This window comes from Coturnix japonica, chromosome 1 (assembly GCF_001577835.2).
Source record: "Coturnix japonica isolate 7356 chromosome 1, Coturnix japonica 2.1, whole genome shotgun sequence".
NCBI classification, from domain to species: Eukaryota; Metazoa; Chordata; class Aves; order Galliformes; family Phasianidae; genus Coturnix; species Coturnix japonica.
Genome location: NC_029516.1, coordinates 64,892,289 through 64,918,670, shown reverse-complemented (window position 1 = coordinate 64,918,670; position 26,382 = coordinate 64,892,289). Strand labels below are relative to the sequence as shown.

General features: G+C 41.5%; 1 protein-coding gene and 1 long non-coding RNA gene across 2 annotated transcripts in view; one reads left to right on the top strand and one right to left on the bottom strand.

The window, feature by feature from the left end:
* The window catches only part of ATXN10 (ataxin 10), a 91,791-nt gene extending 89,295 nt beyond the window's left edge, over positions 1-2,496 (bottom strand). The window contains exon 1 of the mRNA XM_015870548.2: positions 1,997-2,496. Coding sequence (XP_015726034.2) covers positions 1,997-2,481 — 485 coding nt within the window. The 5' untranslated portion in view covers positions 2,482-2,496. The remainder of the gene's footprint in view (positions 1-1,996) is intronic.
* On the top strand, positions 2,013-20,074 carry LOC107317662. The gene is made up of 3 exons (XR_001556963.2): positions 2,013-2,127; positions 2,427-2,508; positions 16,665-20,074. It is a non-coding gene; the product is annotated as an uncharacterized LOC107317662 (long non-coding RNA).
* The last annotated feature ends 6,308 nt before the right edge of the window (positions 20,075-26,382 follow it).

Below are 26,382 nucleotides of genomic sequence, written 5' to 3'. Positions count from 1 at the left end.
GAAGTTCGCAACAAGTCCCTTTAGTAGCTTTTCTCTGAAAAGATATCTTTCGCGTTAAACATGCCTTGAAATTCATCCAGAATTCATTCACTCACTCTATCAGTATCCCAGAAACTTCTTCCTGCATTTTATTCTTTCAGACAGACCTTCACAGTTTGCTGCTGCCACTTGTTTTCAGAATCAAGAAAAAACATGCTGCAGGAACACTGAAAGCAGAAGCAAATGGTACAGCAGCCCAGCCTTCAGACATAAACAATTTCTTCTTAAGTCAAAACATCATTTTAGAACTCACTTATCCATGCTGAAAGAAAGATTACTGCCACTCTATGACCTTAGAGATTCATTGTTAAAAAAAATGAATTATACAATGATATCCAATTGAACACAGGTTTAAGAATACTAATCTAACTGTGTTCAAGACACCAGACCTTCAAAAATCATGGTGGCGCACTGGAACAGGTTGCCCAAGGAGGCTGTGGATGCCCCATCCCTGGAGGCATTCAAGGCCAGGCTGGATGTGGCTCTGGGCAGCCTCGTCTGGTGGTTGATGTCCCTGGACATAGCAGAGGGTTGAAACTTCATGATCATTGTGGTCTTTTTCAACTCGGCCATTCTATATCTCTATGTGTAAATTAGAAACAATTCATTTGTTCAAAGGCACTTAAAATCTCAATTGAAACATGCGGGAAACTTGAGTTAATTCCACATAACTGAATTATTTTACCCCTATTTTGCTAACCTTATTTGCTTCTAAATTACAAAACAGTGCCATTCCCTTTTTACATTTATTTTTTTTGTTACCATGAACACTACAGATTTACCAATCACATAATGACAAAATAATTATCACTCAGTGTCACAAGTTAAATATCAAGTGTTCACTGGATTATTTCTTCTGGTTCAATATCACCAAGTACATTAATCTTCCATGGCTGGCCAGCTCTGTAAGTTGTTCTCATATTCATTCTGTCATGTACTACGGGCTGTAAACTCACGCTACATCTTCCTCACCTCAGAAGAAGGATTACACTCTTTCACTTCACTATATGTATACAAAGAACACTGGTTACTGTTACTGGTTACTGTTACCTACCCCCCTGTCAATGCTGGTTTCAGAGATGTCAGGGATGGAGGCAAGAAGCAGAGAAAGCATCAGTGTGTAAGCCTAACATTTGCACAGGGCCTTTGGCCTCCCAAGAGAAAAAGAAAGCCAGAAAGATAATACACTTTTACACAAAGATCAAACTTCCTAGAAGTTATAATCTTCAGCTACTGTTACAAGAGCAGGGCACAAGCTTCCCATAAGCCTCCACTGACTCCTACCTTCCAGGGAAAGCTAAAACCACCACAGTCACAGCTGAACCTCTGCACATCCAGAGCACTTTGCTGTAGCCAGCAGCATCACATGGTGCTGCAGACATCCATCCCTGACCTTACAGAACAGGGACACACCACGTTTGCTTTTTTTCCCATTAACTATACGTTCTGTTTTTCATGTCTTTAAGTTACCTATGGTAATTCCCCCCTTCCTCTCGCTCAAGCTTGTTCTGCTGCCCGGCACAGACCAACCACCTCAAACCCCCAGAGCTTTGCTTGGACTGCAGCAGCACAACATGAAAGTGCCACGCGTGTACACTGCTCACATGAACTCACTTCTTACCTAGCAGGGAAACTGCAGCCACCTGCCCCGTACCCATAGCACCCGTAGGAGGACACCGCACTGGCCCCCGCCCCACAAGTGACTCCCGGGCCCTCCCAGGTAAACCACGGCGCCCTCGGGAAGGCAGAGCCATAACAACAGGAATAAGCGACACTCAGCCACCGGTGGTCGCTTCCCAAGGGCTCTTTAGCTACGCGAGCACCTCGAACACCACACCGAACCCGCGGCAGTCAACAAGCATTGCTCGCAGTCACAAGGACCACCCAGGCCCGGCGGCACGGCCGGAGCTCCCTCCCCCGGCACACGTGGCCGCAGGCGGGCCCTCCTCCACGCTACCTGGGCTGCGCCTCCCGGAACAGGCCCGTCATGGCCCGCACGCTCTCCAGACGGGCCGACGGTTCGGCAGCCATGAGTCTCTTCAGTCGCGCCGCCACCTCAGGCAACGCTCCGGCTTTCGCCGCCATCGCGTATCCCGGCACGGCCCAGCTCCGCCCCCGCCGCGCGGAAATGGCGGCGGCCCGGCCCCAGCAGCGGGCCGAGGGAGAGGGTGGGTGTGCGGTGCGTTCCGCAGCGCCCTGGAGCTGCCCAGGTCCCGTGCTGCTGCTGAAGGGAGAGTGTTTTTTGCCCTTAGATCGCTGCTTTTTGCGTTTTCTGCCCGTGGCAGGATGTCTACTGGGCTGGCCCACGGGGCAAAGTGGGCACTCTGGGCTGTGCTCTGTAAAACATTGCCTTTTCCTCAAAAATACCCTTAACAAGTTATCTGTAGGTATGTCTTCCCGGTCAGCTTTTATTCGTCGGCCCACAGGGGCCCTCAGGACCATCCTGTGGCTCTCTGCACAGCCTGGAAGGTAAATGCTTGCCACATGCAACACAAACATTTCCCAAGTGTTTTCCTCCCTCACTTCCCATATACTTTCACAAATGCTTGCCTCCAAGTAGGTAATACTGTATGTTTTAAATACATATAGAAAAGGTTAACATATTTACAGTTATTATTATTGTTACAGGATAAGAATTGGAACTTTCAGTGAATAACTATTTGTAGCCACATACTACAAAAGGCCTCGCTAGACAGAAACCAAACTTAATTCACCAGAGATGTGACAAGGAATTCAGAAATTATACTTCAGAAAGAAAGCATGATACAAAAAAAGTATGGGTTATTTAATTCTCACCATTCACATCCAGTGGTGAATGGAGTTTGAGTTGGTAGCAGGTAATGAGCGGTATTCCCCATGGGTCAGTGTTGGAGCCTCTCCCATTCAATATCACAGAATCACAGAATTGATCAGTATCTTCATTGATGGCCTGGGTGAGGGCATTGAGAACTCTCAGCAAGTTTACAAATGTCACCAAGTTGGAAGGAAGCATTGATCTGCTGGTGCCAGTGGGATGAAGTTGAATGTCACAATCAGAAAGGTCAGCATGGTGGAAGGACAATACAGGAATGTAGTAGCAAAGGGACTAGCACAAATAGTACGGGGTTTCAAAGGAAAAGCACTCACCTGTCTCCAAAGATCAGGGCTTGCAAGGGGAAATTCCACAAAACAGAGATCTCCAACCAGAGATCCTTCCACAATGGCAGTCAGCCCTTAAATGAGGTCTAAGAGAAATGGAGCCAGGCTCCATCTCTACTGGTCTCACAGCTAAATTGCCTTCACCTGTGCTCCCAGGGTTGACCAGCTGCTCAATCAGTGGTTCAGGCTGTGACTCAGGAGTTACCATACATTCAACAAGATCCAGTGCTGGGTCCTGCACTTTGGCTACAGCAAGCCCAGGCAACTCTACAGGCTTGGGGCAGGGTGGCTGGAAGACTGTGTGGAAGAAATGGACCTGGGGGTATTGGTTGATGCTTGGCTGAACATGAGCCAGCAGTGTGCCCAGATGGCCAAGAAGGCCAACAAAATTCTAGCTTGCATCAGAAATAGTGCAGCCAGCAGGAGCAGGGAGGTAAGCATCCCACTACTCAGCTCTGGTATGGCTGCATCTTATGTACTGTGTTCAGATTTGGGCCCCTCACTACAAGAAAGACATCAAGGCCCTGGAGTGTGTCCAGAGAAAGGCAACAAAGCTGGTGAGGGGTCTGGAGCACAAGCCTTATGAGGAATGGCTGAGGGAGCTGAGATTGTTTAGTCTGGAGGAAACTCAGGGGAGACCTTACTGCTCTCTACAACTACCTGAGAAAAAGGGGGGGTGGCCTCCTCTCCTGTGTAACTAGTGATAGGACTAAAGGGAATGGCCTTAATTTGCACCAGGGTAGATTCCATTTGGATGATAGAAAAACTCGCTGAAAGAGTGGTCAGATGCTGGAATGGGCTGCCCAGGAGGTGGTTGAATCACCATCCCTAGACATATTCAAGAAACATGTAGGTGTTGTACATCATGTACATGGTTACATGGGGAAATACTGGTAGTAAATGGATCTTGGAGGGCTTTTCCAACCTTGATTCTATAATTCTGCACTGTTAGGAAAGGGGTGCAGTTTGGCCAGCAGTCCAGTTTAATTCACCATCGTTGCCTTTCACTTGCTATTTTGCCCATCTTTTACAAAACATGGATCTTGTAAGCATCAAATTTTTGTTCACCCCTTTTTAACATTTCTGTTCAGAGATTCTTTTTCAATGGCATTTGATGTTTTAATATGAACGTTAACCAGTTAAAATGTTTTAATATGAACGTTAAAATGTTACTTTGTCTTAGCGTGGATTTAGAGAACTACCATAAGGAAAAGAATCCACCCAAAGCTGGCTGTTCTACTGGAGAATAAACGATGCAAGTCCTACTTTTAAGAATTCTGTATGAAATTAAGATGTAGAACTGTTTTTTGAGGCACTGACATTTGAAGCTGGACAGTGAGAAAGAACTGTCACAGCTGAGACTCTGGAGGGAGACAGTTCCCCTGGTTCAACAGATGGTAGCTCTACAGGATGGTCATAACAAAGCAGGTCACAGACTTTGAAACCTCGTGTCTCAAATGCATAAAGATGGTCATTAATTTTAATCAAAACATGTATGTTAGCTTGACTTTTTTTTATTGAAGGGACTTCCATCAGAAAATAAAACGTGGGCTCTGGAAAAAGTTACTTTACACTAAGGAAACAAATCTCTCAGCATGTTTTCTTCCGGCACAAACATTAGTTTTCTGTCTCTTATTCGGGCCTGTATTAGATTAAGTATGTATTTGGCCACAGAGCTTTGAAGCTATAGACCAAAGCTTTTATTTTTGGTCTAGTATTTAATAGGATCCAATGAAACTGATTGATGCACTTAGGAAAATGCTTTTGATTAGCCTTTGTTGCTGAGCAGTGAATTCCACTGCAGATTCACCATGTGGTGCCATGGAGCATACCCACATCCAGAACCTCAGTTTCCCACTTACGTGGGGCAAATTATGGAAACTGGCTTAGGAATTTTGATCAAGATGACTAGAAGCACACCTAATAGTGGGTAGAACTATCTTAATAACCAAGGGTGGAACAAAAACAGCTTTTATGGTTTTTTGGGAGGCATTTGAAAGCAATGAAGAATCTATATGCAATAGATACTGCAGACTGTCTTAATCACAGAAGTAGTTATTACTGTCCTAAGCCAAAAACTCGGGAGTTTATGTGGCTTCAGATGAGATATTGCACATGTGTACGAGGGCCATAACAGTGGATCCATTCAGTGTTGAGGTGTATATGTCACTCATTTGTTATATAATATCACAAATCAGTCCTTCATGAATAAGAGATCTGGGTAGGAAAAAATCCCGCTAAATCCTGGAGGAGATGTTCAAAACACTTGCCATTTATCACAAAAATGAATGGTGCAAATAGGAATGAATTTCATCTTCTGTCACAGTTCTTGGGCTCTGAGTCACTGCAGATACTTTTGACTCATATGTTTGATGCAGTCCAGATTCCAGAGCAAATAAGGAACTTCTCAACACTTATCTTGACAAAGTTTTTATATCGCATCTGCATGGAGTGTTTTCGTCAGGATCAGCATTGTCATCATCCTGCTGGGCAACTGTGCAAGCATATATCAACAAGAAGGGAGACATGCTACCTAGGATAGCTGTTAACCAAAATATAGTTCTGTGACAACCTGAGGAATTTTCACCTCATTCATGGACCAGCTGATTGATATAATGTACAGTTTGACTTTATGTTTTGGTCTGATACAGCAAGAAACACAGCTAAATCATAGGAAGGTTGGTACTAAGTGAAAGGAAACTCCACATACTCTAACACAGAATCCTGCAGTTTCCTCTAGGGACATAGATTGTCATACACACCAAGAGTGTGTGTCAGCCTGTGTCCAGGCCTGGATCATCATCTCTAAAGTTCTCCATCACCCTGATGTTAAACAATGAGGTTATCAACCAGGAAACACTCAGAGAAGAGTAATTTTTTTTTTAAATCTGGTTGCTTATGGCTTTGTCCTTGGCAACAGCTCCTTCAGAGGATGAAGAAAAATCCAGTTCTGCTCTGCCACCTGCTCCCTTTCCCCCTTTCCACCCTGATCTGCTTCTCTGTCCACACCTTCCCAACAGGTCACATTCCACACATTGCACAGCTGCGGCCTCTCCCGCACTGAGCTGAAAATATCTTTGGCTGCTTGATCACAAATGCTAGCTGCTAACAAGGTACTCTCACCACCTTTCTTTATGCCTTCTCCCGGATCTCTTCTCTGCTAAACAACTTCCTCCATCCAGTCCATTTTCATTTAGTGGTGACAAGAAGCAATTCTCATGCAACCAAGGAGCAAGCAAGCAAAGCAAAAATTGTGGCCAGGGTGAAGGTGAGACCATGCAGTTACTATTTTCCTCTCTTGACTTTTTCAGCTATCTAGTGTTACTCAAGTTCTTAACTCCTGTGTGAAAATACTGCCAAGAGCAGTGTGAAGTTTGAGAATTGTGCCATATAATAAGGATTTCCTATATATGTACGATTGGATCTCATCTCATGAAATTCTTGGCTTTTCCTGTGTTTTGATAGCAGCAACAATTTTTCTGGACTTCAGCAGCCTGGACAGCTGAGCATGCAGTAAATAGCTATGAAGTACGTGCACATGAATCTCTCCTTTGCTCTTAAATCCAACACTAAGCTTACCAGGCTTTTGTGCAGTCCCAGAGCACCTGTGTTTCTCAGGCACATAGCTCACCCAGAATCTCAGCCTGTGTGTGCAATAAGACAGTCACATTAAACCCAGTGTGCTGGGGTCACATTATGTTTGCAGAGCTGCATGTGAGACACTTACCTCGTAGAGGCTGCAGAAGCCATCAGCATCCACGTACAGCACCTCCAGGAATCCTGTGAGCAGTCATGGAAATATGACTCTGATTCTGTTGCTTGTGAAATTGATTTCACCTGCTGAACCTGCAAACAGTCCACTGCCTTTGGCTGTCCTATAAAGATACTGTTGGAGTGGTCAGAATACTTTCTGAAAATACATTTTCTTCACAGAAAACAATAACAAATATCCCCTCTTACAGAATGGAAATAAACAAAAGCCTTCCCAGCACCTGGCTGCTGTCAGCGATTAAAGGTATGCTCTCAAATATTTTCAACAAACTTACAAGCAAGGCAGTCCTCAAGAGTAGATGTGTCACGTCTGGCCCTTTATGAATGGATGAGTGAAGGGAAATGCCCATGGGGAATCCTTCACTACACAGTGCTGCTCCCATTTATCAGCATCGGTGCACGTTGTCAGTGCTGAGAAATTTGCTGGAGGGAAAAGATAGGGGGTAGAAGAGCAAGAAACAAAAAAAACCCAACACCCAATATCGTGACTACTATATCGTAAGTATTTGTTATTTGGGGTTGCTGCTAGTGGCAGTGTGGGTGTGAATCTGAGCACATGTTTAACTATGGAATTGGGCTCAAACCCCTCAAGGTCCATCCACAGACTGACATCTAGTGGAGATAAAATGTGGGCTGGGAAACTGAAATTCTTCTCATCTCTTCAGTCCTATAAATTGAATGACCGCACAGAGTATTTATGGTGGATGTTGAGTTTACTTCAATTATTTATTCCATTTATGGAATATAATTTAATGAGTGCATCTATTAATAGTTATTATAAACTAAATTAGCAGGAGACAGTTAAATTCGCAGCATTTCATTTAGCCCACAGACAGATTAGGATCTAAATAAATCCCATAAGAACAAGAACGTAGGTCTCCCATACTAACAGTGCTTTGCCAGCAGATACTCTATATCAGGTAGGGCAACAGGGCTAGGATTCATATAGTATCTGTTAAGAAAAACATTTGATTTTGGAGCATTTCTGAAAGCCAGTCTTATATCATGTCTAATTAATAGTACTTTCGAGTCTCCTGGTAATTCAGAACTTGCCACATACATGCTTCATCTCTCCTTCCCACAAGATCACATCGGAAGACAAAGGTTAAGTGATCTGTAGATTATTATGATTTTTATACAACCATCTTGACTTTTTTAAGCAGCCACAGACATAGATTAAATCACATAGTTTCCTTTTGCATGTACTGATTGTAAGATTCAGCCACTGCAGGAGCCATTAAATTTTCATGACAGGATTCTGATTTTCTAAGTAAGTTTAAAAAAAAAGCGCTCTCCTTAATGCCTGAGTATAATAATACTATGGAACAGCTCACATGTAGATGAAAGGAAGTTCTAACAGAGGGTTCGTCCAGCTGTTCACCTGTGTAGAGTCCTCCAAAACTCATACAAATAAAACCAGCCCCCTGTATCTGTATCCATCCACCTCACATTATCCACTTACTAGATCCAGAATTTATATTTTTATTAGCCTCTTCTCGCATCATTTTCCAGCCTGATGGCACCTTAATAATGCTGCGAGCGGTTATTAAATAAAATAAATTAATAATTAAAACAACTATTAACTATTAATACCATGCAAATACAGACATGTTCAAGACACTGTTGGGGATGGGCGAGCCTACTTTTTGATCTGAGCAAGTGCTGATATTTGCTGAATACTAATACCAGTTTCACTGGAGGGGTAAATAAGAAGAAAACACAGTGGTGAGTTGGAAGGTGTAGCCTCGCTTAGTAAGAACTTAGTCAAAATCTCTTGATCTGGTTTTCCAGCTAGAAGCTCCATCTAGTTCGATGTACCAAGCTAACATATACACTTGCCTCCTACAGTGCTATTTTCGCATGCACATGCATAACTTTTGCATAAAGACTGAAGTTTCCCAATATTATCATTCTCAATAGGGCAAAAGAGGAGTTACTTGTTAGGACAAAAGCAAGCAACAGAGTCAGCTTTCATTAGCAGAGGACAAAGGTTTGTAAGACCATCATGTTAGGCAAAGACTTGAGTATGGTGTGTGCCTTCATTCCTGAAGAAAGGAGTGCCTGCAACTAGGAATCTATTATAAATCACATTTTTAGTGAGACTGGCAAAGCTGCATAACTCTGGCCTCAGGGAATCTGTCTAATTTGTCAGCTAAAATTCAGTCTCCTGGTAGAAAACGAGTCCATTCATGCTTCGTGAAGACTAATTACCCATGGAAGGAATCTGTTCGGGGAACTGTCAGTAGTGATGTGGTGTGGCATAATCATTGGGCTGGAGCTTTCATGGGGAGATCGAGGGAGTTTCCCTGCTTGTTGTGCTGTACCTTAGCCCCCTTCCCTTTCAGCTCTGTATGGCTGTGTCATTTCATGGCACAGTCAACAGGATGTCCTGGAAGGGAAATCTCCCAGTAAAGTGTCTTGTTTTACAGAGAAATTTGCTCTGAGTTCCTGGCTGTCCTCTGTGCCTCAAAGTGATGGAAGTTTGCTGCAGCTGGGGTAGCCTACAAGAGGCAAAATTTGCAAGAAATTAGACATTTCGTTAGATCAATAACTAAGTCCTCCAACAAACAAACAAACATAAAACCCAATTCTTAGGTGCCTAAGTCCTTCTCCAGGCCTGCAACAGAAACTTCTTACAACCCAGTCACTTAAGTCTGAAGACAGAAGGAACATGAATAACATACAGCAAATGTGATGTGCCAAAAATAACTGTAGGAAGAAGCACTACTTAAATTCTTAAGAACTTATTTGTGTAATCATTCACATACATTATGAACTGGAAAAACTCCAGCACTGGGTAAATCACCACAGATTTAACACTTTGTATATCAGAGAAGAGTTTTATTTCTCTGCTGGACTAGAAAGCAATTAGAAAGCTTTTCAAGCTGCAAGTAACAGTTTAATTCCATTCCATAATGCTACACATAGTGTGGGTTTCTTTCTTCTAAGAAATAACCTCCAGTCTAAAACTGTCTACCTTTGTTAGAGAAAGGCTTGGTTAAAAAATGCTGCTACAAAAAGATGTTTGTTGCAACTGAAAGTACAGTGCAAACTGGCTGAGTAAGGCTTACTTCAGCAGGATGCTGGAGCCAGTGCAAGTCTGCAAAGAGCCGAGTGTTCACCAAGGCTGGGAGGATTCACAGCCTATATTTAAGTTTCGTGAGGTATCAAGGCCTTCCTGTTTAATTTAACTCCATCAGATGTATGTGTTTGTTCTGTTAGAGGGCATCAATAACCAGTCTCTTCTCAGAGTGCTGTATAGAAAAGAGCATAATTGTCTGAAAAGAGCCCTATTAAGTGTTTGCTTTTAAATCAAAGAACACTTTTGAAATATTAAATAAAGAGGGACTACAATATATAAGTCACTCCAACTCATCTCAAAATACTGATGCACATTAATGATTTACTTTGGGTTTTTACATCTGTTTGCTTTCATATTCAGAAAGTTGCATTGTTGCCTTAGTAACCCCGATATCTCACACAATTAGCCTATTCTCCATCTGAAGTACACCCTCTTAAAGAAATTCATACAGGTTCTCATGAGAGCCCTTTTACTTTTTCCCCCATTGTTTGCGAAGGAAGAAATAATGACTTGTTTTGTCCTGAATAGGCCATTTCTGTCTTTTTTCCACCCCTCTCCTGTCCCACTAATGATACCCGAGATTTAAACATGGCCACAGACTCAGCCACCGGCTTCACAGTTTAACAGTTTTCTGAGACTTAAATGAGTTGTGGTGCTTTACTCCCATACTGATGCATGACAAGATGACTTGAAGAGCCTTTCTGAGAAACTCCTCTCCTTATTTTAGAGGATGCTTCAATTCTCAACAATCCAGCCTCTCATAAATTCATTTTAGCAAGGGCAGTGAAATTCTGTTCTGCTACGCTGGGATTTTACAAGGGCATCATTAACTGGGGCACGTGTCAGCCTCTCTTACTGTCCAGGACTTGCCCATTCAGTGCTGAGAAGGAGAGGATGGACAAAGTCCTACAAGCATCCATCCATGGAGTAGGTACAGCTCAGGTACAGCAGCCTTGCACTCACCTGCTGCACTATGCTAAAGCCTGAACAAAACAAGAAGACTTGTTGAGCACTGTGGTTTACATGACAAATCAAAGTTTGTTCCAGATGTTGATTTTCTTCAAAAATTAAGAGGGTTTATTCATACTGATGTAAAAGAAATGAAAGAAAGAAATGCAAGCTTGAAGCTTCAGACAAGGTTCAAAGCTCAATATTCCTTACTTGCTGCATAATCTTTTCTCATCACACACTGACCTCTGGCAAACAAAGACCTGAGCTGACAGCAGCTTCCAGCTTCCTTTTTCAAGCCAGGTTTCTCAGAAATACCTTCTTTTTAAACTTGTATTTTAACTTTTACAGGCACTCTGTCCAAAGTTCTCTCTTCAAAACGCCATTCTACTTTTCTTTGTGTTTAAGAATCTTGCTAAGAGAACTTCACGATGAGTAAAAGAGAAACATTCTACAAGAAGCAAAGCCAACTTGCTTATATAAAGAGGCAATTTTCTTGTTCTGATCTGTTTTGTTTGTTTGTTCATTCTTTTAACTTATAAAAATGTCTTCTTAATTCCTGTATGATTTCTCTGAGGGAAAAATATCTCAGATCCTTGCATAACAATATAAATGAGATTCCCATGAAGCAGAAAATATTGATCAATGTAATGATTAAACAAAAAGAGAATGTGTAAGTGACTGAGGAATCTATCAAGGAAACATATTAACGGCAGTTTATCAATGTGTCTACCTTTGAATTCTTAATAATTCACTTAGATGTGTTGATGATGTGGACTGAGTTAGCTCTAGCTAACATTAAATGTACAGATAATGAGGTGTTTATTTCCTATTTCAATCTTTAAAAAAAAAAGTCCCCAAACATCAGGCTTTAGTGCTGTTAGAGTTAGGGTACTATGGTTAGGCTGTGGTCGGACTTGATGATCTTCAAGATCTTTTCCAACCTGGGTGATTCTATGATTCTATGATTCTTTGTTCCATTTGTGAACATTTTTAAGTCTCCCTGTCTTTGAGCTGATCGAGGTTTTCCAAATTGTCGACAACCTTAAAAATCTGAATTGTTCATTACAATGAACAACCTTCAGCTGAGCACAGATGGAAAGTAAATTGCTTTGGAAATGGAAGTTGCTTGGGAATCTTCCACTGGGAAGATTCCACTGAAATGATACAAGGAAGAGCAAACTGCAATTACTGTGCACAGTTGTTGCTTCCCAGTTACTGCTTGCTTCCTGAGCTCTGAGCATCAATGTCAGTGCAGTCACTGAATCTTGGCCGTTTTGCTCTGTGTTAGATGGAAAACCCTGTCACTACATGTCAGGTTTGGTTCATAAATATTAACACAGATTTCATCTCCTTCCCATGTCAGTCTGTGAACTTATTGGAAAAAATACCAAGGTCTGCCCCTTAAACCAGTTCAGCACAAATACCAGCTACGGCTGTTCCCATAGTGCTCTAGTAAGGATAGGAACAGCTTGCATTTCAGTTTGTATTCATTCAGTTTCAAGCCTTTCCCCTGGCGACCAAAAGAAGGTACGCGTTCAAACACAATCAATACCTGCTGTTAGCATAGCACCAATCCATCTCCGGCAAGCTTCCAGACAGAGAGGTGTTATTTGTACTGGGTGTTGTGGAAGTGGATAGAAGGCCATGGCTGACTGCGAAGGATGCCTAAGAACAGGGGAAAGTCTGTCTCAGGGAGTTTGGCTGTTACCAAGGGGGTGAGATTTGAACCAATGGCCATCAAGCCACGGGTTCTGCAATTCATTAGTTACTTCACACACCAAGCCTCTCCATCCCACCATTTAAGATTCATCTTGTTACAGAACATGTCTTTGTATCACACAGCAAAATACTGCTGGCTGCAATGCGTAGATATGTGTTAGCCATCCTGAGGCAGTAGAAGAGTTTAAAGGAACCCATTGGTAAGCCAGGATATCAAGTTCTAACATCCTTGCTAGCGCATTCTTTTTCCTTGCTCCAGTTGTGAACTTTCTTGGTTAATACTTATATTAGGTATACACTACCTTCTCCTACGGGAACGCTCACAAATTATAGGAATAAAGCAAAAATTCCACCTATTTATGACTGCCTCCATGTTCTTCCCCTCCCACCTCTCCAAATGCTGTCCCACCAAACTCTCAAACAGCTCTGGCCACACCTGTTGTTGAAAAACGGTTTCAGTGTATGTCTTTCAGAAAAACAGAGGGATGTGAGAGGAAGCTGTGGCTGCACATTAGCCATCAGAAGCTTGACATGCACTTTGCCTGTTATCAGTTTTGAAACTGTGGAATGGAGCAGGAAGGAGTTTCTGGTTAGTGTGCACATTTTCTTAGTTCAGTTTAGCTGGAATACCACATACACATGTGGTTCATCCTCAAAAATGCCATATCAGGCCCAAAGCCAATGCAAACACCAAGTCAGTCTTCCATATATAGAGTGAAAAATAAATAATGGTTCCAGATCGCTTCAAATTAGAATGTGCATGCAAAGAGAGGGAGCAGTGAAAGGAAGGGGGCTCTGATAGTAGTTGAAGAGTTATGCTGAATTTGGCCCTTAAATAGATCATGTTGTGAAAGGCACAGCTTTTTTTCTCTAGCTGTCGTGCTTTAGAGTTGATCGTAATATTAATAAAACACACTCAAAAACAGTAGACCAAAGATCTCGAAGTAACGTGCCATAATTCTTTAGGATAAGAATTTGCACAGGGCTTTAGTGGGAATGAAAGTACCTGTACTCCGTGTCATTTCAAGGAGAAAGCAAGACTTCATGCCCCATTCCAATGTGAAACTTCCAGGCTTAATTCCTGGTAAAGATGTCATAAAAAGTGTCAAGGTATTTGTTGACTTTGTTAGTAGAATATTGTAAAAGTCTGCAAAATGGTCTTCCCCAAACTCAGCACTTAGTAAAAATGATCAAACCTTGAAACAGGCAGACATCTTCAGATCTATTTATTTTTCTCATGTCTTGAGATCCCTTCGTGGAAATAGTGTGAATGAAAGTAAAACAAGAACTTTGCAAGAACTGCTGCAACTGAAATGGTTTCAGACCAATGTTTGATCACAACTCAAGTTAGGAAGAAGAAAAGAGAAAAATTAACTTTGTTTGCAAGTGGTAGGTCACAAAAAATTAGACTAAAAATCAGAGAGACCATATAAATTAATAAATTATTCACGGCAATTTGTTTGCCAAGCATAAATCCATGAAGTTTTCTTTGAGAAAAAAGGATCCTAGTCTGGCTTTCTGGCTGTATTCCAGATAAGGTAATTACATCGTGCCTACTTAAATTTCCCCTTCAGTTCAGCATGATATATGTGTCTTCCTCTCCAAAAACTGTTGTCTAACAAATCTCAAGCCTGCCACTTATCTTTTGATGGTAGATAGTTTCAGGTTTTGTTACAAGATTCTTTATGCTCCTACACTATTAACCTTCATATTTCTTAGCCTGATAGCACTAAAAAATAGGGCTTGAGTCACAGTGTTGCTAAATCCTAATACTTCTAGTATTTTCACGCAATTAAATATTTTAATGTGTGAGCCATTCCAAAGAAACAGATCAGAGTTCAGCCCAGAAAGCACACAAGTTTCCCCCAACCTCTCAGAGCTGCTGTGTGCTTTTATCATTAGTCAGGAAGCAAACTTCAGCCTGGCTACCTTCCACAGATAGGAACCTTATATTTGAGTGCTTCCCTGGGGGCTGGAGATTATCTGCGTGTGACTTCACCTTTCAGACCAAGCTTGAAAACTGTTCAAAAGCAGCCAAAGGCTGTTCCTGCAGCTCCACCTTTTGGGAGCTGAGGAACAATCAGAATGCTTGGACTGATTATTTCTTTACTAGACAGGGACTTAACCTTGTTGTACTTATGGGTGATGATGATGTCTAGAATATAAAGAATAACATACTGTAGAAGTTTGAAATGTGTAGGTTCCTCACAGAAGGCCCTGAAATGTGTTTTGCTGGATGCATTCTTTTCAGAGCAGTTCCTGAAGGCCTCTCACTATCAATAGGGACACTGGCACATATCCTTGTAATTATCATCATAAAAAAGCTTTCACCTGACCTTTCTGCTCAACATTCACTTTAAATCATTTTGCCAGATTGAGGTGGGATGCATGTAGGCCATATCAAATATTACAGCATGTAATCCATGCCAAGTCTGTACTATTATTGCACATTTAAGTTGAATTTGGTTTGCAAACCTCCCTTTTCACATATAAATACACTTGCAACCTAGAAACTTCATGCTGGAAGGTGCTGAGTTCTTTCACATCACTGGGTAATTTCTATGCTCCAGCAAGAGCTCAGGTTGTGTGGTGCCTTTTAAAGGAGTCCACTACAGGGCAGGAAGAGTGTCATACCATATTGATGGGTAAAGATACTTAAAGCTTATACAGAAAGAAATCTGGATGCCAGGAGCTACCAGACATCTGGAATTGCACTGCAGCACAAGTCTACCTCTGCTGGAAAAAAACTGGGCTGTGCAGGAGGCTCCAGAAGGTCCTAACCCAGAAGCCCGCTGCACAGCATGACACACACTGCTTCTGCTAGGACTGCATTCAAGTCTGCGGTGAGATTTGAGATCAGAAGGCTCTGCAGCAGCTAAGAGTGACCTTTAGGAGAAGAGCATCGCCACAGAATAGATCTCCTCACTCCTTGGTTCCACAAAGTGGAAGGATGAGTGAAAAAAGCTAATAACTCACAGATCAACAACATAAAGCCCTTTTTACCTCTTTTTATTTCCCAGCCACAGTTTACATTGCTTTGATGAATATAAAGAACACATTTGCCTTTCATCACTTTTCGTGTTCTAAACCTTGCCCCCAGACTCTGTTTCATTCTACTGAATATTATGTGTGCACAGGAGCAATTTGGTGCATATAATGATAGGCGTGATTGTTAAATTGGTTTCCAGTGTCTTTCAGGCTGTGTCCCCGAAGAATTGCAATTAAACACTTGACAAACCACAAGGCTACGTTAATCCCGCTTCAAAACTCTCCGACGGCCAGGATGGCAGCCTGCCTTACTGCTCCACCAAACGCTGAGAGACCCAGTGTTACTTCAACTCTCCTTAAAAATACTCTGGTTTTCCCTTTGGCTCCCAGTTCAAGTTTCAGCTGTAACATTCAGCCTCAGCTCACTCTTGCCACGTAACAATCTCCCCTTTGTTTAGCCCTGCTACCTCATTTCTCTCTATTAGCCTTTAATCCCTGTCAGGGTTTCACCTTTGCAACGATGAGGTCACAGCTCATGTTGATTGGGAAAGGAAATCCTGATGATTGTTGCTGACAGAAAGCTGATAATGCTGGTTTTGGCAGCAATAAATTCTCAGTCTCTAAATGAAGACTAATCTTTGAGCCAGAAATCAGTTCTTTCAGTAGGTTTTTTGGCCTCATTCACAAATATTTTCCCATGCTCAAGCTGCTTGACCTTTGGAGCGTTCAGTGCACCTACGTTATTGTGCAGAACTGTTTTCTAGGGACCAAAATAAGCAGTCATCTATCAGTGAGAGGCAGGTGAACTTATGAAAAAAAAATCAATTATTCCCTCACTGGGAACGTAACTCTCATGGCTCCCTGTAGCTTCTGCAACTGTATGCGTAAAATTCATATCTGCTGCTGTTCTGTCGGTATTTTTATTTCTTGAAGTGACTGTTGTTGTCAGGACCAGTTTGATGTTTCTTTTTTTCAGGGCAGAAGGGCACCATGCAGAGAGAAAGGAGAAGAGCAGAAGGGGTAGATGCTGTTAAATCCACGTTGGTTATCTGATGGATGATTCAATAATGACTTGACTATCTCTGAGAAATGCAGATGCTTCTTATGCAACATCGTAAACACTGTGTGATTCACACAGTGAATCACTTCTGCGTGATTCACCACCTTAAATCAAGCATCAGTGTTGAATTGGCCCTTCTCAACTGCAGTTTCCATTATGGGCAACACCTGGGACCTCCTGCAAGAACATCTTGCCAGCAGTGAGAAGCAGGAAGTTCTCGACTGATGAGTGGAAAAATGAAGAAAACATCACTGAGTATCCAGAGCTGAAGAGCAAACAAAGTTGTCAATACCATGAAAAATCAGCTTATGTTCTCTCTGTATTGCTTTTGCTGTTCTGCAAAGCAGATTTTCCTTAGCACACTGAAGGAGGTAATTACCTAATTTAGTCCACCACTGGTGCATTAGCTATATGAGATAACTTCAGCTTTCCCAAGTGCAGCTTTTTTCTGAATTAATTCACTCCTGGGTAGCTGTGTCCAGGTTCGATACTCAATGAAAATGTGCTTGAAAACTTCAGCTTGCTCTGTTGGTCCAGTCTGGCTTTTGGGTTTGTATTTTTTTCCCTGTGTAGCAGGCTGTGCTCACCTCTTTGATCAAAGTAACCCTGGACTTCAGTCTGAATGCAATTTGAACTTTACAAATTAGGTCTCCCCCAGCTAACAAAGTGGGCATTTTACTCCTTTTCCTGCTTGCAGCAACAAAATTCCATACTTCTGTGCACAGCTGGTAGCATTTTAGTCAGGCAATCCCTATGTAATCTATTATAATTTTTTTCTTCCTTCCACAGTGTGTGGGTCTTCCAAATAGTGAAAATCAACCATCGCCTGACTATAATTCTATCCAAATACATGTTTCAGCAGAGCTCCCTATGGGAGCAACCCAGGTGCCTGAACACAGATGTGTAGTGCCATTTGGGATGATTTAGGCTAGCTGAGATGCCCACATAGGGCTATAAGAACTGTGGAAGACGCATGCCTTTCTGGAGAGGCGGCCAGAGCCAGGGCGGGCTATAAAAGTCCCAAACATCTCAACTAATTTCAAACACCTGAATGATTCCTTCAGCACCTCCAGGAGACACCACACAATTAGAGGGGCAGATTACTTCTGAGCTCATTAGCTGAAGGCACTGCACAAATTTTCCCCATACATTATCAAATGTCAATAATGGATTATTTTATGATGGTATGGAAACCAGCACTTCAGTTCTGCACTGCCATCCCCACCCTTGCAAGGGGGGAATCAGTATGTTTGTATTATAAGCCTAGTGTTTACATGTAACTACTTCATCTGTCTTACACACCTCAGCGTGTACCGTATTTTTCCAGTCCTTCTGTCAACTTAATCTGTTGGTCTCTGGGTTGGACTGCTTAGAGGAGAAACTGAAGCTTCCTTCTATGAACTACTTTGATTTTAGGATTCTTTTCAATCTCAGATTATTGAGAACTCTAGCATTTGCTACACTTAATTTGTGTGCAAGAAAAATTTCTCCTTAGAGAAATTTGGTTGAACCAAGACCCCTGACTGGACCTGCCTCATGCTCCTAGCCAAGAGCCCTCCTTCACGCATTAGCATCCCACTTTCTTTTAGGGATTTCTCAGGATCTCAACAACAGCAACAAACACAACAGCCCTAGGTGAGACCAAAGGTCTAGCTCTTCATCTTGGACCAAAGGATACAAAACAGAAAGGTAGCTGCAATATAAGAAGTACAAGCAGAGTAGGTTGCCTGGGCATCCTGGTTTCTATTACCTGCCTTGGCTAAATAAGACTGAATTTCTTTAATAACCAGAGTGTTGTTTGCAAGGCACTGGGCTGGACAGCGTATCCCTTGTTTCTGCCCTTCATTTGCATGCCCGTGGATGTTGTTGAGATGAAGTACTGCATAAATGCATGGGTAAATACACTCCAGCATAGAAGTCAAACTCAACAGAACTACTGTATCATCTATCTCTTCTGCCCTCCCGGATAATTGAGCTTACTGTTTTGTCCTGGCTCTGTGAGCATCCAGCCATTTCTGCTACTACTACACAATTTTATTTCAGGAGATTTAAACCTAAATACTAATATATCCTAAATAGCAGATGCATGTATAGACATGTTAATTGCTGATGGATAAAGCCCCAGTAGATTCTAGTTATTTCTCCTGGACCAGATCAAACTTCCTTCTATGCATTACAAACAGCTTTCTTTGTGCATCTCTACAAGCAGCTCTTAACAAACACACTATCCTGCTTTTATTACAGATCAATTGCTAAAAAGGACACATATTATGCTTTTAAAGTCATGCTTTCGGCATCTTGCATTTTGTACATCAGTGTAACATAAAAGCTAAAAAGAAAAATGAACTAATCCAGATATTGTTGAAATGTATACCTAACCCAACCCAACTTGTGTGCTGAATCTTATCAGAAGGAAAAGAGTAAGCAGCCTAAGAAATGCAAAACCTTCTAAAGAAGAAAAGTTGAGATGGCAAGTACAGAGCTACTATTCTGCAAAGCCATTTCACAGAATCACAGAATGACCCAGGTTGGAAGGGACCTCAAGGATCATGAAGTTCCAACCCCCCTGCCTGGCACATCCACCAAACTTACATTTAAAGCCATTTACACAACTATGACCAAATAATTAATGTTACCATAAAGCTTTCTCTAGTTCCACACTGAATACTTGATTCCCCCTTCAAAATGGAATCGCTTAAGCTAAACTTTACAGTCACAGCTCTGTTCTGCAGCAGCTAGATAGCACAGCTTTAATCCTTGGCAAGCATTAGAGCTGAAGAGGACTCCTGCAACAGAACAGGCTGAATGCTACACCATGATTACATGGCACAAGATTGGGGACTGAGAATCGCCTTGAATTTGGGAAAGTTTATGTAAATAAAAGCATTTTCTTGAAAAACAAAGAATTCATTTCATCAGTGTGTTTATCCCACTGGCTGCAGGTGTTTCTCCATCTAAGTCCATTCTCCATTCCACAGTTTACTTCTTTGCAGCACATAGTGAGCAGTGTTCGCTGCATGCCATACTTCTATTCAAGAAAATCAATGTGCTTTCAAGTAGCTTTGGAACCTGGATTGGCCTGCCTCTGAATTTCATGCAGAAATTGGATACTCTGAAAGGATGGGGTTAGGTTTAAAAAGAAAAAATACCTGGGCTTTATAAACCAGGAGGCTGACATATATGTATTTTTTAAAATGATTAATTGCTAGGAAGCAATAGATCAGTACCAGCTGGCCAGCTGCTAGAGCTGGGACTTCCTTATCCCTAACACCTAGAAAAAAATTTTATGGCTTAGGAATGACAGATAGAAAAGGGGGAAAAAAAAACCCACAAAGCCAGCCCTTACCTACTCTATGGGCAAGAGGCTCAACTTCATTTCCTGTAGTGTCACCCAGGTTCTATCGATTGGTTGATAAACAGTCCACCTTTTGCATTGCACAAAGAATGTAGCTGTTGCACGGATCTGTAGAAGAAAACTGATGGCTTTGAGGCCAAAATCTGGACAAATAAATGAGAGTCACTACAAGCATAAGTACAACAAACAATGTGTAACTTAATTCTATTGCATAGCCAGGATATTTTTTCAATTTTAAGAAGAAAATCCCCTTAGTTATTTGTAGCTCCTTTGTTGTGCTTATGCAATCTTCTAGTGTAATGAGCTATATACTGGACTGCTAAATGCATCTGGGTTAAAATACCTTCCAGAAAAGAGAGATGTATTTATTTTTTTAAATAAAACAAACAAACACACAAACAAACAAACAAACAAAAAAAACAACAAAAACTTGGTTTACAGCACAAGTGACACAAGGTTAGCACTAATCACAGTAATAGGACAGGGAAATGGCATGCAGGGTTTGGAAAGTCTTCAGCAAATTAGGAGCTTCTGAAATTGGTGTTGAGAAGAAAAGCTGTCAGGAGCATGTGACCAGTATCAGCTGTAGGTACATCCTATGTGTAAGCTGAGGCTTTCCACCAGTGGCAGATTAATAGCTTTGGTGTAAACTGGTAGGGAATTTTTGCCCTTTTGGTAGAATCCTAAGATTGTGATGGAACAGATTCATTTTCATAAGAAGTATCTGGTTTCAGGGGACCATTCTGTGTAAGTGTGAATGCTCAGTCCCCCAAATACTGAGGCTGAAATAGAAATGTTCAATTTTCAGCACTCCACCATAGTGCCAAGGAGCCAAAGTTTTTATCCTGTGATCAAGAGAGGCTATGTTTCTCATCACAGACCATCCTGTATCCAGATGGAGGGACATGTGGCATTACTTTGTGACTGACAGTCTGCAGAAGGAGCTCTGCTGTTTCCTTTTCCCGTAATATCTTTTTCCAAAGAGGTGTATTTCAAATATAAGTAATTAAAAACCCAATTCATTGAAATTAATTTCATTTGAGTTTAGTTATGTGAATTAGATTTGGAAACTTCTGAAGGTTTTTATGGAAATGAACAATTCAGGAGTTATTCTGGCATTTTTGATCACAGATGCACCTTGTCCCATTACCCTCTCTCTGGGAGTAGCCAGTACTGGGTAACTGGGTTGGGTACATGATGATTCTTCCCAGGGATACTCTCCCATCCTATTCACTACTTGGTAGTGTGGACAAAACCTAAGCAATTTGCTCAATTCCATAGAGTGTATGTCAACAGCACTGGGAAGACAGCTCAGCCCTTCTGAGTTTCCTTTCATCTCTTCAAGACATTCAACACAATCACATGTGCAGTTATATATAACTTACTGCATCCAAACAGCTCAGGCTAGATATAACCTCATGTGAGGATTCACATCTGTTCTACCACCAGCTGTGGTCAGACAAGATGCTCCCCCTTTGCATGGGCCTATCCCTCACATCTTTCTTTTCCACAGTAAAGTGCCTTTCCTTCCATCAGTGAGTACCACAGTGAAATGGGGCGATTCTACCCACTGACTTCTGACAAACCAAATTAGTTGAGGATGATGATATAGCATGACTAATAATAGGTCAGCAGTGCACATACTGTGAGGCCAGAAAAAATATAACATGGTGATGACAGGCTGTTGGTGCTGAAAGAATAAATTGCCAGTGCTGCTTTTCAAAGGAGATTTATTGACCATGAGCTGAAGGTGAAGAGACTGCAAGTCTTTCTACCAGTAGACTTTCATCCACTGTATAACAAGTGACTATTTTCTCTACTCTGTAGGTGGTTTACAGTCAGTTGATTCATAGTTCACTGATATCCTATAGGATATTAAATTCTCTATGCCTGTCAGCATTTCTGTTTCTCTGTCCTGGTTGAGGGGCCAATACCATTGTCATTTGTTTTGAATTTTATGTGTATAAACTCTGGTTTAATTGTAAGGCTGGGCAGCAGGAAAATGAAACTTTATAGGAAATCAAATATATTTTTGGTATCGTGTTGTTGGGTTTTTTTTGTCAAGAAAGATTGATATTTTCTGAATTGCATTTCTGTACATATTTTGGTGTGTGTTTGCTTATTTGTAATATAGCCAGGTTTAATGACTAGATTAAAAAAGCCACACATCTGCCTTGACTCTTATGGACAACTTCACTGGTTATCTGCAGACCTTCAGAAACCTGGTGATGTGGAAGATGACTTTGAATCTGCAGAGCCTATCAGATCTTCATTAGTTTTTCTCCCCAGGAATTTCCTTCGTAGTGAATAAAAAAGAATGTTGATTTATTATAAAGGATTTATTGCATTTAGGATTGCAAAATAGTAAAAAGGAAAAGACAAAAAGGCGGGGTGAAAGTGAGGCAGAGAGAGATTCAACCATTAATGGAATCGTGAGTCTCCTCTAGTCAAAACTAATTCAAATGCTCCACTCACTCCAAGAAAGCCTCTATAGGCCGTGAAACACAAATGGAAGAATCTATTAGAAGCATTGTCTGGACAAGATCTTGGTGAAGGTAGGTTCAGAGATGAATGTTAGTCAGCCATTTTAACATGTTGCTTATCTTAGCACTCCTTATCTGAATCTGAGTGATGTTTCATACAGTGTTTACTAGCTGCAGAACAGAGTTCACATTGACACAGTTGCTTGTATGATATTTCAAAGAATTACTAAGGTGTATGGCATATACCAAAGAGCCATACAGTGCATGGGGTAAGATGACTTAAGTACATAATTAGTCTTGCAAAGGAAATTAAATAAGCTGAACATAAATACTAAGTTGGTATATGCCTGCTTTTACAGAGCCCTTAAAAAAAAAAAAAGTAAACTCTTTAGCATACTGCAAATAATTACACTCTTGTATTTCCTTTAATCTCACATGCGTAGGATGTGGTTTGAAGATGATTTGTTGAACTTACTTGCATCTGATAGTTCCTGATATTGCATTTTAAGTTAGTCATAGCTCATTTGGTTATATTTAGGCTTTACCTGTCTATTTTATTATGACATCCTTTTGTTATACATTATCCTTTCTGCAGCTACCCTGTCTGCATTGACTTTTTCCAAATGCTGATGATCTAGAGCAGAACTGAATCCTGTTCTGGATTATATGGAGAATAGTTTCATTCCTGCCTCACCAGTAAGTCACCCTGAACCCTAATCTCAGAGTGTTTCCTGCAAACAGAGAAAAATACTCATACAACTCTTTCATATATAACAGAAAAATAATAGGATTTAAGCTTCCTAGATTGCTGCTGGTAGTTCCTACTGATAGATCCCTAAAGATGGAAGTGCTTCAAGCAGAGATTACCCTGAGCACAGCTTTGGGCAGACTGGGAGGTCTGATGCTGTTTCTATTAAGAACCAGACAAGTGATAGCACTTCTCATCCATATTGGAGTTTGTGGTTGATACATGACTTATCTGATTGACATACAGGTAGCATCTATCACATGCACTTTACACTGATAGTATTGGGCAGCCAGTCAAACACCTAGCTGTAAACCCGCTGCACCAAAATTACCTTCATCAGATGAAAAGGGAAGAAACAAATAGATAAAATGTCAGTTCTCCCCATTTCCTTGTTAAATCTTTCTGCTTACATTGCTGTGCCATTTTGGTCAATCTCGGCTTTAATATTTATTGTATATTTATTGAAGTCTTCCATCGTATGTTATGACAACAGTGCTTTGCTGCACATCGTGTCCACATGTCTTCTTCATCCACGTAACTTAGGTCTCTTCCCAACATGGATCCAGAAGCTATACAAACATGTTGGCTTGGAGGGGCAACCCAGCTCATTTCAGCTTAATTGGCACAAACATCAGTAGATGAAGTGCTCTTTCCCTGTTCCCAGCTGTATCCCAGCTTACAGAGCTGGAGGTGGAACAGGGAATCAAACGAATATGCGCAAGAACTTCCTTTCGGAGCACTGGAACAGGCTGCCCAGGGGGTTGTGGAGTCTCCTTATCTGGAGATATTCAAGACCTGACTGGACGCCTACCTGTGTGACAGAGTGTAGGGAACCTGCTTTGGCAGGGGGGTTGGACTCAATGATCTCTGGAGGTCCTTTCCAACCCCTACGATTCTGTGATTCTGTGTGAGGTTTTCTTGAGGTAAAGATCAAATGGAATTATAAGGGAATTACAAACATTCATAGAAAGGTGAGCAGGCAGGAGTAAATGAGTTAGAAAGAGACCAGCTGCCTGCATGAGCTGAAGAAATATCACTGAAGTCTCATATGTACAACTCAAGGCAAAATGAACCTCACAATTACTGAGGAAAGTGAACTGGTAAGGACTGATGAAAAGCCTACAAATATTAGTGGCTATGAATCAGGTCTTTAATCCAAAAGAGGCAAAGTGCATCATGAAGTTTAAGGCTACAGAGACCATTTCTGCTTATATTTTGTGCAGCTACTTACAAAGTACTTTGTCATCTGCTGGCTGCTTGCATACAGCCGATAGCCTGATGTTTCTTCGTGGACTGGACAAATGGTCACCAGCTCAGTATGCACAAACGTACAGCAATTTTTCCACTTTAGAAGGGAAAAAAACATTCTTTACTAATTTCTAAATACTAGACAGCTGGCCGCAGTTAAAACACCAATCTAGTACTTTCTGGTTAGCCTTACTTAAACACATATTTGTAATTTTCAAAACCTAAACTGTAGTTATGGAGTTATGATGGTATCCATTACACTGGTGCTTTTTTATCATTATTACAACTTCTGCCCAGAACGCTGGCAATATTAGAACAATCCAGCAGCATATAATTTAACTTGCTTTGCATCCAGAGATGAGGGTGGTCCCTCAGATCAGGTTCGAGGTCACAGATGGGGCAGGTTCGGAGAAAGTCACTTTTGCCTTTTTCAGGGTCAGTATGACTGGGAGAACCAAGCCCCTTTTATCAGCTCCCTCTCATCAACCCCACGTGACCTGCACCACATTTCACCTGTGTAAGGAAAATCAACTCATTGCACATCAAAAGAGCTAATCGCCATCCTGCAGATCAACGTGCACCAATCATGCTGTGCTAATTGCCAGGCCAAAACATCTATCACCACTGGTGTCAAGCAAGATATAACTGTTTTTCTTTCTTTTGATTTCTTTAATGCAAAGGGGTTGAGGAAATCCATTTCCACCAGACCAACAACCCACTTCTCTCACATGTACTCACAGAGAAACCCTCAGAAAAATAGATCTGGAAGCAGCAGGAAGAAAATGTATTTATATCTTACCATCAATAATGTATTACTTCTCGTAATTTTCCTGTCTTCATCTGTGGAACTATTTCATAGAATCATAGAATCATGGAATCATGGCTGGGCCTGGGTTGAAAAGGACCACAATGATCATCTAGTTTCAATCCCCCTGCTATGTGCAGGGTCGCATCCACAGCCTGCTTGGGCAACCTGTTCCAGTGCATCCCATCCTCTGGGTGGAAAACTTATTCCTAATATATAACCTAAAACTCCCTTGTCCCAGTTTAAAAATATTCCCCCTTGTCCTAACACTATCAACCCATGTAAACAGTTGTTTATTCTGATCTCAGTGTTTTCTATGGGATCTGCCCATACATACATGCTCACAGGGCTGTGAGCAGCAGTTTTAGCTGGACCCTGTGACATACTGTGGATGAAGCACGGTGCACTCAAAAATATCACTTGCTACAAATCTGGAAGTTCAGTGATTCCCTCTGTTGCCTGTCTTCCAACAGGGAGCAACAAAGTACCATCCCAAATGGGAAAACCCTAGAGAAAAGGGGCTTCTGAATCTTCTCTGTTGCCCCATATTGGCTATTCCACTTTAAAATGAAGAAATACATTGATTTAAATGTTAGGAAAAAAAATAAAAAGAGAGAGAGAGAGTGGGCATGAACTGTACCACACAGGTGCCCATCCGGGCATAATCCAGAAAAGCCACATTAAAATCTTTGGGGTATGAACCCAAGTCTTTTCTCTGGTTATCTATCAGGATTCCAGGGTAGGTTTTCTTTCTTGAGCTCTTCAAGGTCTCTCCTGTGGGTCTGGTGGACCCATTTAACTCCAATTGCTTAGTTTCAAGTAAACACTTGAAACAGTGATAGAAGAAAAAGTTAAGAGCAGAGAGTAAGAATAAGGAAAGAGAGAAGAGAGTACAATAAATTGAAGGGGTTGGAGAAGATGAAATAGGATAAGGTGAAAGCAAAAGAGGGGCTTATTACAGAACAGATAGTGCATTATTAGCCCCAGCAGGAATG